Source organism: Petromyzon marinus, chromosome 51, assembly GCF_048934315.1.
Source record: "Petromyzon marinus isolate PM22_M1 ecotype Great Lakes invasive population chromosome 51, UKy_Petmar_22M1.pri1.0, whole genome shotgun sequence".
Classification (NCBI taxonomy): domain Eukaryota; kingdom Metazoa; phylum Chordata; class Hyperoartia; order Petromyzontiformes; family Petromyzontidae; genus Petromyzon; species Petromyzon marinus.
In genome coordinates, this window is record NC_133717.1 from 11,458,703 (window position 1) to 11,472,401 (window position 13,699).

At 46.7% G+C, this 13,699-nt stretch overlaps 1 protein-coding gene across 2 annotated transcripts in view; it reads right to left on the reverse strand.

Moving 5' to 3' along the window:
• Positions 1–13,699, reverse strand: part of LTN1 (listerin E3 ubiquitin protein ligase 1) — a 178,268-nt gene that overhangs the window by 31,659 nt on the left and 132,910 nt on the right. For both annotated transcript variants that reach the window (XM_032973360.2, XM_032973359.2), the window contains exons 16-17: positions 12,119–12,272; positions 6,565–6,721 (exon numbers count right to left, since the gene is read on the reverse strand). In XM_032973360.2, coding sequence (XP_032829251.2) covers positions 6,565–6,721; positions 12,119–12,272 — 311 coding nt within the window. The remainder of the gene's footprint in view (positions 1–6,564; positions 6,722–12,118; positions 12,273–13,699) is intronic.

Sequence of the window (13,699 nt, forward strand, 5' to 3'; positions counted from 1 at the left end):
TAGTAGACCAGAGGATGCCAAAAGGCGAACAGCACAAAGACAATGCCACTATCAGGACATTGAAAACTCGGGGTGAGCAGCTCAGGGTGAGCCAGAAAGGGTAAACCCTATTCTTATATTGTGATACTGGCAAGAGAGATCCCATGATAGAGTGCAACGATGCGGACGTCCAGAATAAACGCCTCATTCGAAAGCCAAACATCGCACCTCCTGGCTTTGACACATCTCCAAGACACCGGTGTAACCATCAACCGCATCAGAACATCAACAGGCCGATCCTCACATCTCCTTCGTGAATGGAGAATTAAAAGGTCACACGCCACGGTGCGACTGCGGCCATGCAACACAAACTATGGACCATCTAAGTAAACCACTGTGGTCTGCGCTCCTTCAACGGAGGAGGAACGGCAAAAACGACACCAAGTCTCTCCTGAAGCCCTCTCGTCGTCGTGGCTAGCTGACCTTGACATTGGCATTAAACGTTCCCAAACATATTAGCCAAAAGCAAGATGGGATTAGCTGTCGTTCTCCATCCTGTTAAACGCTTACATTTAATCATAATAAATGTGAGCAGACCAAAGTAAAGGTATTGTCAGAAAGTAAGAGGTGAAATTTCGATTTAAAGCTTTCGTGACTGCAATGATTCATCTTCTTTGGTTCTTTCGGTAAAGTCACGTAGAATGAGAATAAAATAATAAATTGATAAAATAAAATAACACAATAATATTCTCACGACGTTTCGGCCACAACACAAGCGGCCTTCATCAGGTGAAGGGAGCGAGACTGTCTGGTAGGACAGCGCTGGAGTGAGAGAGCCACGTTCAGATCACGGCTTTTAAGCTGTGTGAGAGGAACAAAGAGCCTTGACGAAGGAATTAGCATAAAATTTAGCATTGAAAAGGCTGAATGATTAGCTTGTGACTGGTCACAGAAATAGCTATGTTAAAAGTTAAAGCATACACATCCGCAGAGGCACCCATTGTTAAAAGGAATTAGCATAGAATTTAGCATTGAAATAGCTAAATTAAGGCATTCGCTTGTAACTGCTACAGAAATAGTTACGTTGAAGTCAGAGCATACACATTCACCGAGGCACTTAGTACAAATCAAAACAGGAGAATTTAGCATTGAAATAACTAGGCGAATTTAGCATTGAAATAACTGGGTGATTTGCTAGTGACTGGTCACAGAAATGACTACAAATCTGAGCTATTCACAGTACTATATAGTGAACCAATAAAAACTAAAATATAAATTACCTTCATGTTATCAATAAACTCTATATTCTCCAATCAGCTAAGCTACCAACCATAAGTCGTTATATATCACAATGCTATATGGCGAAAAAATGGGTGGATTCTTACCCTCAAATTTCCGTACCACGGATAGCTACGGGCCCCGTTCAGACGGACGAGTTCGTCCATGGTCGGAACAGAGGAGGGGGAGAGAGACAGCTGCGAAGCCCTAGTATACTCCATGTTGTAAACCATACCATTAACCGTGGTGTGAGAGGTATTAAGAGGCAATGCTGGCGAAAGAGCTGCGGTCTGAAGGTCATCGTAAAATTACAATTAATTAAGAACAGAAATGATTTAACACATCTTTCCAGTGGTTACTGAGCCTGAATCCATCTTCTCGGTTGAAATTGTCCCTGTGCTTGTATATGTGAATGGCCTCATGAACGAATCTCTCATGGTAGCCAGTTGGTTTGCAAAGAACCTCCGTCTTGGAGAAGTCAATGTCATGTGAGCCCACTGAATTGTAACAGTGATCTGCCACGGCAGAGGAGTTCGTCTTACCGTGTTTCAAGTCTGCTTTATGTTCGCGGATGCGATCCGAGATATGTCTTTGTGGTAGTAGCTACATTGGAGAAACCAAAAGACATATCTCGGATCGCATCCGCGAACATAAAGCAGACTTGAAACACGGTAAGACGAACTCCTCTGCCGTGGCAGATCACTGTTACAATTCAGTGGGCTCACATGACATTGACTTCTCCAAGACGGAGGTTCTTTGCAAACCAACTGGCTACCATGAGAGATTCGTTCATGAGGCCATTCACATATACAAGCACAGGGACAATTTCAACCGAGAAGATGGATTCAGGCTCAGTAACCACTGGAAAGATGTGTTAAATCATTTCTGTTCTTAATTAATTGTAATTTTACGATGACCTTCAGACCGCAGCTCTTTCGCCAGCATTGCCTCTTAATACCTCTCACACCACGGTTAATGGTATGGTTTACAACATGGAGTATACTAGGGCTTCGCAGCTGTCTCTCTCCCCCTCCTCTGTTCCGACCATGGACGAACTCGTCCGTCTGAACGGGGCCCGTAGCTATCCGTGGTACGGAAATTTGAGGGTAAGAATCCACCCATTTTTTCGCCATATAGCATTGTGATATATAACGACTTATGGTTGGTAGCTTAGCTGATTGGAGAATATAGAGTTTATTGATAACATGAAGGTAATTTATATTTTAGTTTTTATTGGTTCACTATATAGTACTGTGAATAGCTCAGATTTGTAGTCATTTCTGTGACCAGTCACTAGCAAATCACCCAGTTATTTCAATGCTAAATTCGCCTAGTTATTTCAATGCTAAATTCTCCTGTTTTGATTTGTACTAAGTGCCTCGGTGAATGTGTATGCTCTGACTTCAACGTAACTATTTCTGTAGCAGTTACAAGCGAATGCCTTAATTTAGCTATTTCAATGCTAAATTCTATGCTAATTCCTTTTAACAATGGGTGCCTCTGCGGATGTGTATGCTTTAACTTTTAACATAGCTATTTCTGTGACCAGTCACAAGCTAATCATTCAGCCTTTTCAATGCTAAATTTTATGCTAATTCCTTCGTCAAGGCTCTTTGTTCCTCTCACACAGCTTAAAAGCCGTGATCTGAACGTGGCTCTCTCACTCCAGCGCTGTCCTACCAGACAGTCTCGCTCCCTTCACCTGATGAAGGCCGCTTGTGTTGTGGCCGAAACGTCGTGAGAATATTATTGTGTTATTTTATTTTATCAATTTATTATTTTATTCTCATTCTACGTGACTTTACCGAAAGAACCAAAGAAGAGTAAGAGGTGAGTTTTGTGCAAGTGTTATTATGTAATGCGCATTGACACCGTGTCTGACCTAGTGCCGTTAAGCTTGACACCATTCAATAACATTCCCATACCACTCTGATTCTCTTACATATGTTGAACATTCATTTTCAGTTCAATTCTAGTGCTGCCAACATCATTTCATATATATTCGCTATGGTTGCTGTTCAGGAAATCTATAAGCGCTAAGTTCTGGCCCTCGGTCGCGATCGTGACCATGGTTTGCACACCACCGCCCCACAACTGTTCACTTGCCGGAGCGCAGAGAAAAACATACGCTGCATGGCGCCAACGGTCAGGCTCCGATAGAACAAAAATATATATATTATTGCCCATTTTACGGAAAAAACAGGCGAAACTCATCTGTTTGTAAAATAGCCCTTCTAAAATGTGACTTGTTTGTTTATCACTTTAATGCGTCATGTACTACCTTAGCTGAATCATACAAATGTAAAACTGCAACAACAAAAAAAACGGTGAGTCATGTGTTACTTTGCACATCCGAATTCCATGCTTTTCTTCGTGAAAAATAAACACACATACACAGACACACACCGCGATGAGTTCGGCGTTTTCACGTGTCCACATTCCTGCGTGCATGCGAATAAACGTAAAAATAAAAACTGTCAAAAACAAATAAACCTGTCACGTGTAAACCTCCAACCGTTACGACCGAAAAAACAGTCGCCTCAGCGGTGTCACCGCACCGTAGCCCCACGTGGTGGGGCAGTCAAAGCGACGGGTTTGATGAAGAGGGGGCCCGGAGGGATATAGGACAAGAGGGTCATCATCATCATCACCATTACCACCATCCATGGGCAGATAGCCCGTAGTTAGTGTCCACTGCACTTTCCACTGCTCAAGTGGTGGACACATCTTTCTGGCACCAATGTCCCATCATGTCGTCGTCAAGCCATTCTCTGTTGGCTCTTCCTCTCTTTCTGGTTCATTTCCATTTTTTCCCAAACAACAACAACAACACTTAAAATACTCTTTTGATTCTTTCGGTAAAGTCACGTAGGTATAAAATAAAATAAATTAAATCACGTGACGTTTCGGGCGCAACACAAGCGTCCGTCATCAGTTGGGACAACCACAGCAAGAAACAATTGCTGAAGTGGGCAAAAGGGCTGCCGTGACAAGAGGCTTTATAGGTAAGAGAGGGGGGAGGAGCAAGGGAGGAGAGATAGAGATGGGGGTGTGGGGTAGGGGGAGTGGAGTGCTGCTAGAGGGATGTTCCTGTTGTTGTCCACCCTACATGTGTGTCCAAAGAGTGCCAGTTTCCTTCTCATCATTGCCTGCATCAGGTCTTCTTCGATTACAAGGAGGTAGGTCCCATTTTATTCCTTGCACCAGGCCCCATACCAACCATGCTATGCCACTGGGGTCACCTCCCTACCGCCAGCACATGTAGCGAAACGTCGGTCATCGTGACCAATATTACGCGGCACAACCCGTAAACTAGATCGGAGGTGTGTGTAGCACAAGCGCAAAGACATAGATAGCAGACTCTTGTTACAAATTATTGCAAAAAGGGGCCCTCGCTAGCAATAGTATGAGTGGAAGATATTTGCCTCTCTAAATATACAAAAATATATATTCCATCCTCATCAGCCGTGGTCATTCCACTACCGGATGAGGTCTCCCCAAACCGCCAGCACCACATCTCACGATCCTGCGATACAATAATTACGACAATAATCATCCACCTAGCACCTGCAAACATATACAACAGCCACAAATTAACGGATGAATGAATGAGTGGCGATGAATGAGAGGCAACGAATGAACAAAATGAATGGAAAAAAAAATGACGAACCCAAGGAGGCACCGGGTGGGCTGCGGACACGGACATGAGCTCACGCATCGCGCGGGGCCACGGAGGCCCCTGTGGGAAGCCGGGTTCCAGAGACGGTGGCACGGACCCACGGTCCCACGCAGCCCGGCCAAGTTCTCGCTCACAGCGGCACGAGTCTCGGAGCGAGCGTCGGCTCCGTTTTCTCCTCCCGCTCGTTGTGCTGTGTTTTTTTACTTTACTGGAGTCTAAAATCTGGTGCATTTTCTGAGTCGGTAAACTTGTCATTCACAATCTGACAAAATGTCCCTAAGTTACTCCTGCTGTTGATTGCTTCCCCTCCCCCACCACCCCGCGTTTCTCTTGTGGCCAATGACCAAATCACCAGGAATAATAAATAAAATAGTTTTAGAAAGTGCCTTTTAAAAAAAACACACAAAGCGCTGAACAATTACGCAGCAGTATCGTGGCCACAAGAGAGGTACGGATAAGAGAGAGATGTGTGGGGGCCGTGACAAGCGAGGCGGTTGTGAGGAGGGAGAACTGAAAGTAACGTGGGAAAAAAAAGATTCGTCTTGCGTCCATGCCCCTCGTTATATTTCTGGGTTCTCACTTTCACTCACCCACTGTGGTCGTAACGGACGTGACGGGACGCCATCGTGCACGGGTGACCTCCACGCAACGCCAAGTTGTCAGCGGCCGCTGTGAGGCTGTGCTACGTAGCGGGCAGCAGAGAGCTGCGTGCGAAAATCCATTGCTGAATTGAACCTCACTGCTCCCTACCTTCATAAAACCTGCATTGACCATTACTGATTTCTTGATTGATCCATTGACTGATTTACCAAACTAAACGACCAATTGCATGACCAAGGAACTGCATGCACTGCACGTACCGCTCCACAGCTTAAGTGACAAGTTTCACAGCCAGTGTTCGGGACAGACAGCTCAGCGCGCCGCGTACCGGTGTAGCTATCTTTTCACGCAGGCGGTGCAACTGCACCGGAGAACATGGGCTGGAGGGGCACAGGTGCTGGGCTACCAAGAGGGGGTAAAGCAGGTGGCGTGCGCTGGAGAGGGGCCCCACTCTCCCCCGTTTCATTCCTTGCAAAAGGACCCAATGCAAAGGTCGTGCCGGTTCAACCTCCCGGCGCAGCGGTTGAAACAGCGGCGCAAGTTTCTGAAGTCTCCCCTTGGAAACCTCCGCCCGGCCAGCATCAGCATAAACGACTTCACCGCAGTTAGTCGATCAGCAGGTAGCGTTTGGCACGGTAGAATGTGGGGGTACTCGCACCTCTTCCGAAACCGCCTGACTAGCTGCACAAAGTAGGCCAAATACCCTCAAGATGGGTTCCTCTCCAGGGCTTACTCGAGTTGGGGCACCGTCCCCGCCAGCGCTGGCGTGGACCCACACCAATCAACCAACAGCCCCTGGCACAGGTGGCTCTTTAAACACAAGAAACCACAACAATAACGACTCGCATTTTGCATCGCGCGCTCGGAACGCAACAAAACGCCTCAGAGAACGTGGCTTTATTTCTGCCCGGGGGGACCCCCACCGCACCCCACCCTTGATTGACAGCTGTGTCCCGTGAAACGCGTTCCCATTGAAAGAAGGATGAACGGGAAGGGGGGGGGGGGTGGCGAGGGGGGAAGCGCCATACCGTGCGTCCCAGCAGCAGCGGGGCCCTCAGGACGTCCCATTCGGCTGGTGAGGGCAGCAGGCAGCGCACCACTGCAGGCAGCGGGTGGGCGGTGGGCAGCTCCGACGCAAGCGCGACGTCAACCAGCGAGCAGGCGGCGGCACCCAGAACGTCCAGGCTGGGGGACAAAGCACTTCCGTCACAGATGTCCAGTAGGGCGCGGGGTCAGAAATGTGTTTGTTATTTTATCGGGTAAAGGTCCACTGAGCTATTAGCTTCTTTTTCAGAAGCGACCTGGACAACAAAGAATAGTGCAACGAAGTGGCTTATCGCGTGGAAATTCAGAGCAGACAAATAACTCGTAGGCACCGGGGATACTCAGAGAGGCACGTGCAGACACACGCACAAACGTTCGGAACACAATCACAAAATAATTGGTTTTGTACCTTGGTAAAAACTGTTCTTTTGATGGCTGGTGTCGCTGGGAGATACACAATCTATTTTCAGTAATGTGTTACGTAACAAGGATAATGACCTTTATTTATCCATAACAGCCTCACTCTTGAGTCTCCAAGACTTTTTTTTTCGGTTGGGCACTGCATTGAGATTTTTGGCTCATTCCATGAAGGAGTGTTTTGCATTAGGGAGAAAACCAGAGTAACCACAGCAGATGACACATATGAGAGAGGACAACATTCAAAGCTCCGCACAAGTGGATTCAAGGATTTACTTTCTGTACCGCCATCTCCGGGCCACCTCGTGGGCCCAGTGCATTTGGGACTTTCATAAATAAATAAAGCAGGCCCATCCACCCTCGCCTAGAAGGCTCCCGAATACAGGTATTCACCACTACGCTTGGCTCTGACATGCATCTGCAATTACAGTAACCGTTCCCTCGGTGAAGAGAACCTGAAATGTCCAAAATTGGAGAGATTCTGGATGACAGGGAGGAGCCGTGCCACAAACACACACACACAATGGTTCCGACCATGTTAAATCACTACGAGTCCCACAATAAGACGAAACCAAACTATTTTTTTTGCCAGGTAATTCCCACTGAACACTATCCAGGTCTTTTTTCAGAAGCGACCTGGCCACAAATGATAGCTCAACAAAGTGGCTGATCATGTGCGAAAATTTATAATAGCCAAATAACCTAAACGCACGATGTTTCTAAATGTGGAAAGGATAACGGGAGGACTCGGAAATGAATCCACGCAACCACAGGGAGAACATAGAAATTCCAAATATACAGCAGCAGGTGTCAAGGGATCGAACCCACGACCTCCTGCATACCAGGCGAGGCAGTTTACATCTTGCCACCGAGGCGCCCCATTTGATTGTCATACTCAAAATAGAGTTTGACAACCTAACGTACGACTATTACTTGCAACAAATGAATTATTTATCAATTAAACCAAGAATCATATTTTTGTTTGTTTTTCATATATCACATTTTGTAAAAAAAATATTATTTAAAGCCTTTGTCAGTGTACCAGCAGAAAGCCTCCCCACTCCACACCCGTTGTGGGTCAAGGAGGTTGGTTGACTACACTTCACCAATTCTAATTTTTTTATGCTAATTCCTTTGTCGAGGCACCTTAATCCCTCTCACACAGCTTAAAGGTAGCAGTCTGAGCTTGGCTCTGTTTCACTCCAGCGCAGTCTTCGAGACAGGCTGGTCCCTTCACCTGATGAAGGCCGCTTGTGTTGTGGCCGAAACGTCGTGATTTTTGTTGTTTTATTTTTTTACCTACGTGACTTTACTGAATAGAACCAAAGAGTATACACTTCACCACATTGCTCAGTCAGAGCACAGGGCCCAGGACTGGTTCATAGTGCAATATGCTAACCAGAGCACCAGCACCCCAACGTTACCCGCGGTTTTACATATATGTCTGAGGCATATATGTCTGAGGCCTCAGACATATATGTACACCATTGCACACACTGCCTCATCATGTAGGTTGTTTTTTCCTTTCCCCCCCAGCCCCCCCCCCCCTCCAAAGTAAATGTGCGTATTAACAACAGCGAGTGGGAAAAATACAGATTCAAAAAGCAACACCTGGCATGGTTCAAGAGTCTTCAGAGAAGTCATCTCAGTGCAAAGCCAACTGCACAACATTGCCGTTGTCTGCTACGATCTGATGCACGTATATCGATATCGACTCACGCCTTTTGAACCCGTTTCTGTTTTGAATCTACATGCATTTTGAGTTCGGGATTACTGAACGGCTGCCAAGTGATTACAAATGCTCCACCGGCAATGCCAGTTTTGTTTGAGTGCCTGGTCAAAACCCATCGGCCGTAACAAATGCAACCCCTGACTCTCCCATTAAGCGCGCATTAAGGGCACCGAAAGTTCACTGCGAGAAGCGTAAAAAGGCGTTGCTCTAGCTGACGGAGGGTGTGATGCGATTGTAGGGCGCAGACTTTAACCTGAATTCGCTCACCGTCGTGCCAGCATTGCACGCGAACGCACAGATGGCACACGCTCGACGCCTGGGAACTGTCCAAAAGCAAAGTGCCAACCCACGAAGGTTGTTGTGATGGAATCGAAAACATGACTCTTAAATGAACTGCGATCAAACACTCTTTATGATGTTACCGACTTGGGGCTGACTGGAAATGATGAGGAACAAACTGACACCGCCAAACAAAGTAAAACAAGCTTGATAATAGGGGCCAAGGTGATTTTCACGACGCTTGTTTTTACAAGTGGATACGTCGTGACCAAATGCAATGCGAATGTGTCATCCCTCCTAATGAGATGAAACGTCGAACGGGATTTTTTGTTACGGCAGGCAGAGCCTCACGTTGCGTTAACGAACTGCCTCAGACGATGTCTCCAATTCAGCCGCTTCTCGAATCACTTCAAACGCCTCTCTTGCTCATTCGCTAGACAACAGTCCTTCGCTCTCAGATACATCCGACAACTCTGACCCTCAGAACTGCAGGGGGCCTAAGCGGCTACAGCCTCCGCTAAAATGATTGCAAACGCAACACTGTAGCACTGTGATAAATCCCACAGGTAATGTGGTCATGAAAGCCATATAATCACTCTGTGTATGACGACAAGTTACGTGCCAATATATTTTTTTATCGTTTTGTTATTTTGAGCTTTGATTTAGCTTTACAATTGCTATTTCACATTTTTAAAATGCAAGTGAAATAACCAAGGTGTATAACAGTGGAGCATCTGGCATGGGTGGCGGTAATACGGTAAAGGGAAGGAATTGAATTTCCAAAGAAGGGCCCCCCCAGAACTATAACAGCCCTGGGCCCCCATCAAACTTAATCCAGCCCTGGGAATCAAGGGTGACAGTTTGTCAAATTGCTGCACCTAAACATTCCATCGCAAACCCTTCAGGGATTGAATTTAAAAAATGTGACCGGTGAATCTTTTTGTTTTTGATTTAGACGCTGAAACTGCACGTACACACTACCACGACCCCCCCTCCGCACACATCTTTGCTGATCGTACCAAAACTCGGCTTTGAAAAGCAAATAACTGCAAGCAAGCAGCAGGAGAAAATATATTTACACAACCCCACGACTTGTCAGTAGTAATTGGTGTAAACAGTTGCCCGCTCCCTGCGGCTAAGCTACGTCATGTACCAAGCACGCGATGGCTCTGGGCAGGTATGATGATCATGTAATGACTGCATCGTGCCCACACAATCACTCCAGGGGTGTGTGTGTGTGTGCACAAGTGTGTATGCGGGGCTGCGCTGGCTGGGTCATTTAGCCCGCATGCCCAGCCACCGCATTCATAAACAGCTTTTGTTCGGCCGGATAGAGGGGGCTAAATGGACACGGCACGGGCTAGAGAAGAGATGGAGTGATGCGGTACAGGAGGATGTGGAGCTGAGTGGACTTGCTGATGACTGGTACCAGCGGTGTCAAGATCGGCCTGTGTGGAGGAGGCTCGTGAAGGGTGCTACTGGGCAGTTGGAGGCTGACAACAACGAAGGGCAGAGAAGCGACGCTCATAACAATGATCGGAGCGCCGGGTGGCTAAAGCACAGCAAGATAGTACAGTAGGGGGCAAAGGTGGTGCATCAGCCAGTCATCTCAGTCAGTCGACCCGTGGCACCTGGGTCTGTCCCGTGACCTCCTGCCAGCGGGCGTTCGACACTTCACGTGGCCTCAATGTGCACATAACCTGGCACAAGCGTCGTGGAGATGTCACCGCCACTTAGTGGCGAATGGTGGTTGTTGTTGTTGTTATGTGGGTATATATATATGTATGGTAGCACACAGGGGAGCACAGGTGGTGCAACTGCCAGTCATCTCAGTCCGTTAACACACAACAGCTGGATTGGTCCCGTGACCTCATGCCAGCAAGTATTTTGCACTTCATGTGGCCTCAGCATGCACATAGCCTGGCACGACTGCTGTGGTGACGTCACCTTCATTCAGTTGCGTATGGCAGCTGTTGTTTTTATATACATGGGGAGCGGTGGCGCAGTGGTTCATGCCATGTGCTATATGAATCAGGCAACACTGGTTAGATTCCCGGCTATGGCTGACATAAATAGCTAATGTTATATAAACTGGTCCTAGGCCTCCACTAGGTTTACTCAGCCTTAACTAGAAACCTGTAAAACAGCAGCAGTAGGGGGAGGAAGGCGCACTTGCCTCAACAGCCAGTTAGAGGCTATACAGGGGGATCTTTGTGTGTGTGTGCGAGTGTGTATCCATGCGTGTGTGTGTGTGCGATTTCCGCTCCTGGCCACCACCAGTGACGATTAAGTCAACCGGTCCTGGGCCTCCTCTAGATCGACTCAGCCTCAAATGAGTACCTTGCGCAGTGTGTAAACGTCGCCACTCAGGAGACAATGGCGGCCGGGAGTGGCGCTGACCTCCCACACCCTCGTGTACCGTATCAGCCTTCATAGGCGCTCTCAAACAGCACTCGCCCCAACAGCCTGTTATAGGGGCTATACAGGGAATCTTTGTCATTGCTTGCGCATATGTGCGGCGGAGCATTCTCTCGCGGCTTTGAACGCAGCTCGTCTGTGCTCGTCTTGCCGTGGCCTGTGACCATGCGACCTTCGAACCCCCAGTCAAATCAGGTCTCGGCCTAGAGCCGAGGGGCACAGGGGGCGGGACGGGGGGGGGGGGGTGGGGACCGCCGATGGTTTGAGTTCAAACAGGGCCCCAGCTCGGTGCTGGAGGGCAGTGCGCTCTCGGATGCGCCGACCGGCCTTCGGATAAGACGTTAAGTCGACATTACATTTGCTCCGCGGGTGGAGGCCCCGAGTCTCCCGTGGCACTCTTCAATCAGACGCTTCGACTCCAGTGTCCTGGCAGCGATCCCACGACGGGTCAGAAAAACACGTCTGGCCTGGTCAAATTACCCACCGCTTGGATGCTGCCCAAATATCAAGACTTCCCCTGTGTGGGCTGGACATCTCTAACAAAGAGACGTATGGTTCTCAGCGGAGTTGCCCTGCATAAATATATCCTAAACTAAACAACTTACGCAAAGTCACGTTAATGTTTTATTCTCAAACTTAGCAGTATTTTACAGCGAGGAGTTTTGTTTTTTTGTGCCGTAAAAAATATGTACCTTGCAGGGCTGATTTGTTTTCCCATGATCCTTTCCTTCACCCACAATGCCGTGCTGTGGAGAAAGCCGCCTTCCTTCATGTAGCCTCCCTGTTGTGTGAGCAGGGCCGTGAGACCGGCCTTCCATGTGCTGCTCAGCTTCTCTCTCAGCTCATCTGCGCAGGGTAAACAAAAAAGGCAACCACTTTTATTGTCTTGTACAAATATTAACGTGAAAATGGGCCAGCAAAACACTTTACAAAAAACAGGAACTAAAAGGGCACAAGTAGTAACACCACTTCATAACTTTTTTATGATTAAATCCACCCATGTCATAAAGCAATATGATAAATACTTAAAATTGGGCTCCATAAAAAGTTAAACATCGTGTTGATGTTTATTCTGGCACGATCTTATGTTTATCACGTACACTACATTTATAACACGCTGGTATGCACGGCTAAGGAAAATTGGGGCATTAGTCGTGTTTACACGTATGAAAATAAACCAGTTCAGCACAACCGTTCATAACACAATGTTTCCAAAAATAAACCACCTCGTTTAGGTGGTTCAAATACATAAATCACTATATCTCGTTGTGCACGAGTGGGTGGATCGGTTAAAATTATTCTGCTGAATCGGTTTATTTTTATGCAGGTCAAGAGGTTGCGTGTATTGTATAGGCAACACATTTTTATCAGGAGGAATCCACAATGGGCGGATGCAGCGACTGGGCTAGTACCTATATAACCGGAGTTGTTAATCGATTTGATATTTATCAGTAACCGCTTAAGGAATCGAACATGGACGTCACAGGTCAAGCAATCGATGATCGAATCTGGTAAAGTTTAAGCAACGATTGAACCAATTGGCAAGTGCGAACGTTCGAACAGTAAGGCAGGAGAAACCAATGTAATTGGTCACGTCACAACCCATTATATAATACATAATATATATACTTTTGATTTAAAGCTTTCGTGACTGCAGGGATTCATATTCTTGGTTCTTTCGGTAAAGTCACGTAGAAGGGAAATAATAAAATAATAAAAAATATAAAACAATAAAATTCTCACGACGTTTCGACTGCAACACAAGCAATCATCATCAGGTGTGAAAACCACAGCAAGAAAATTTGAAAAAAGTGGCAGTTTTTTTAACGTTAGCACCACGGAGAGCGATTTGGCAGTTATTCAGACCACATCCATTATTTTCGTCTCCCCCCTCCTCTTTTCCGAACATAGATGGACTCGTCCATCTGAATAACTGCCAAATCGCTCTCCGTGGTACTAACGTTTAAAAAAAAGCCACTTTTTTCAAATTTTCTTGCTGTAATTTTCACACCTGATGATGATTGCTTGTGTTGCAGTCGAAACGTCGTGAGAATTGTATTGTTTTATATTTTTATTATTTTATTGTTTCCCTTCTACGTGACTTTACCAAAAGAACCAAGAATAAATATACATACTTTTAAAAGTTACAGCCCTTCGTCAGCCACAGCTAGATGAATGCTTCACCATGCCGTGTCGGTCACGGGAGTTGTTTGACCAAACTTCCCCAAGCTTATGAGAGTGGGTGGTTTTAATAATCATTGTTTTGCATGTCA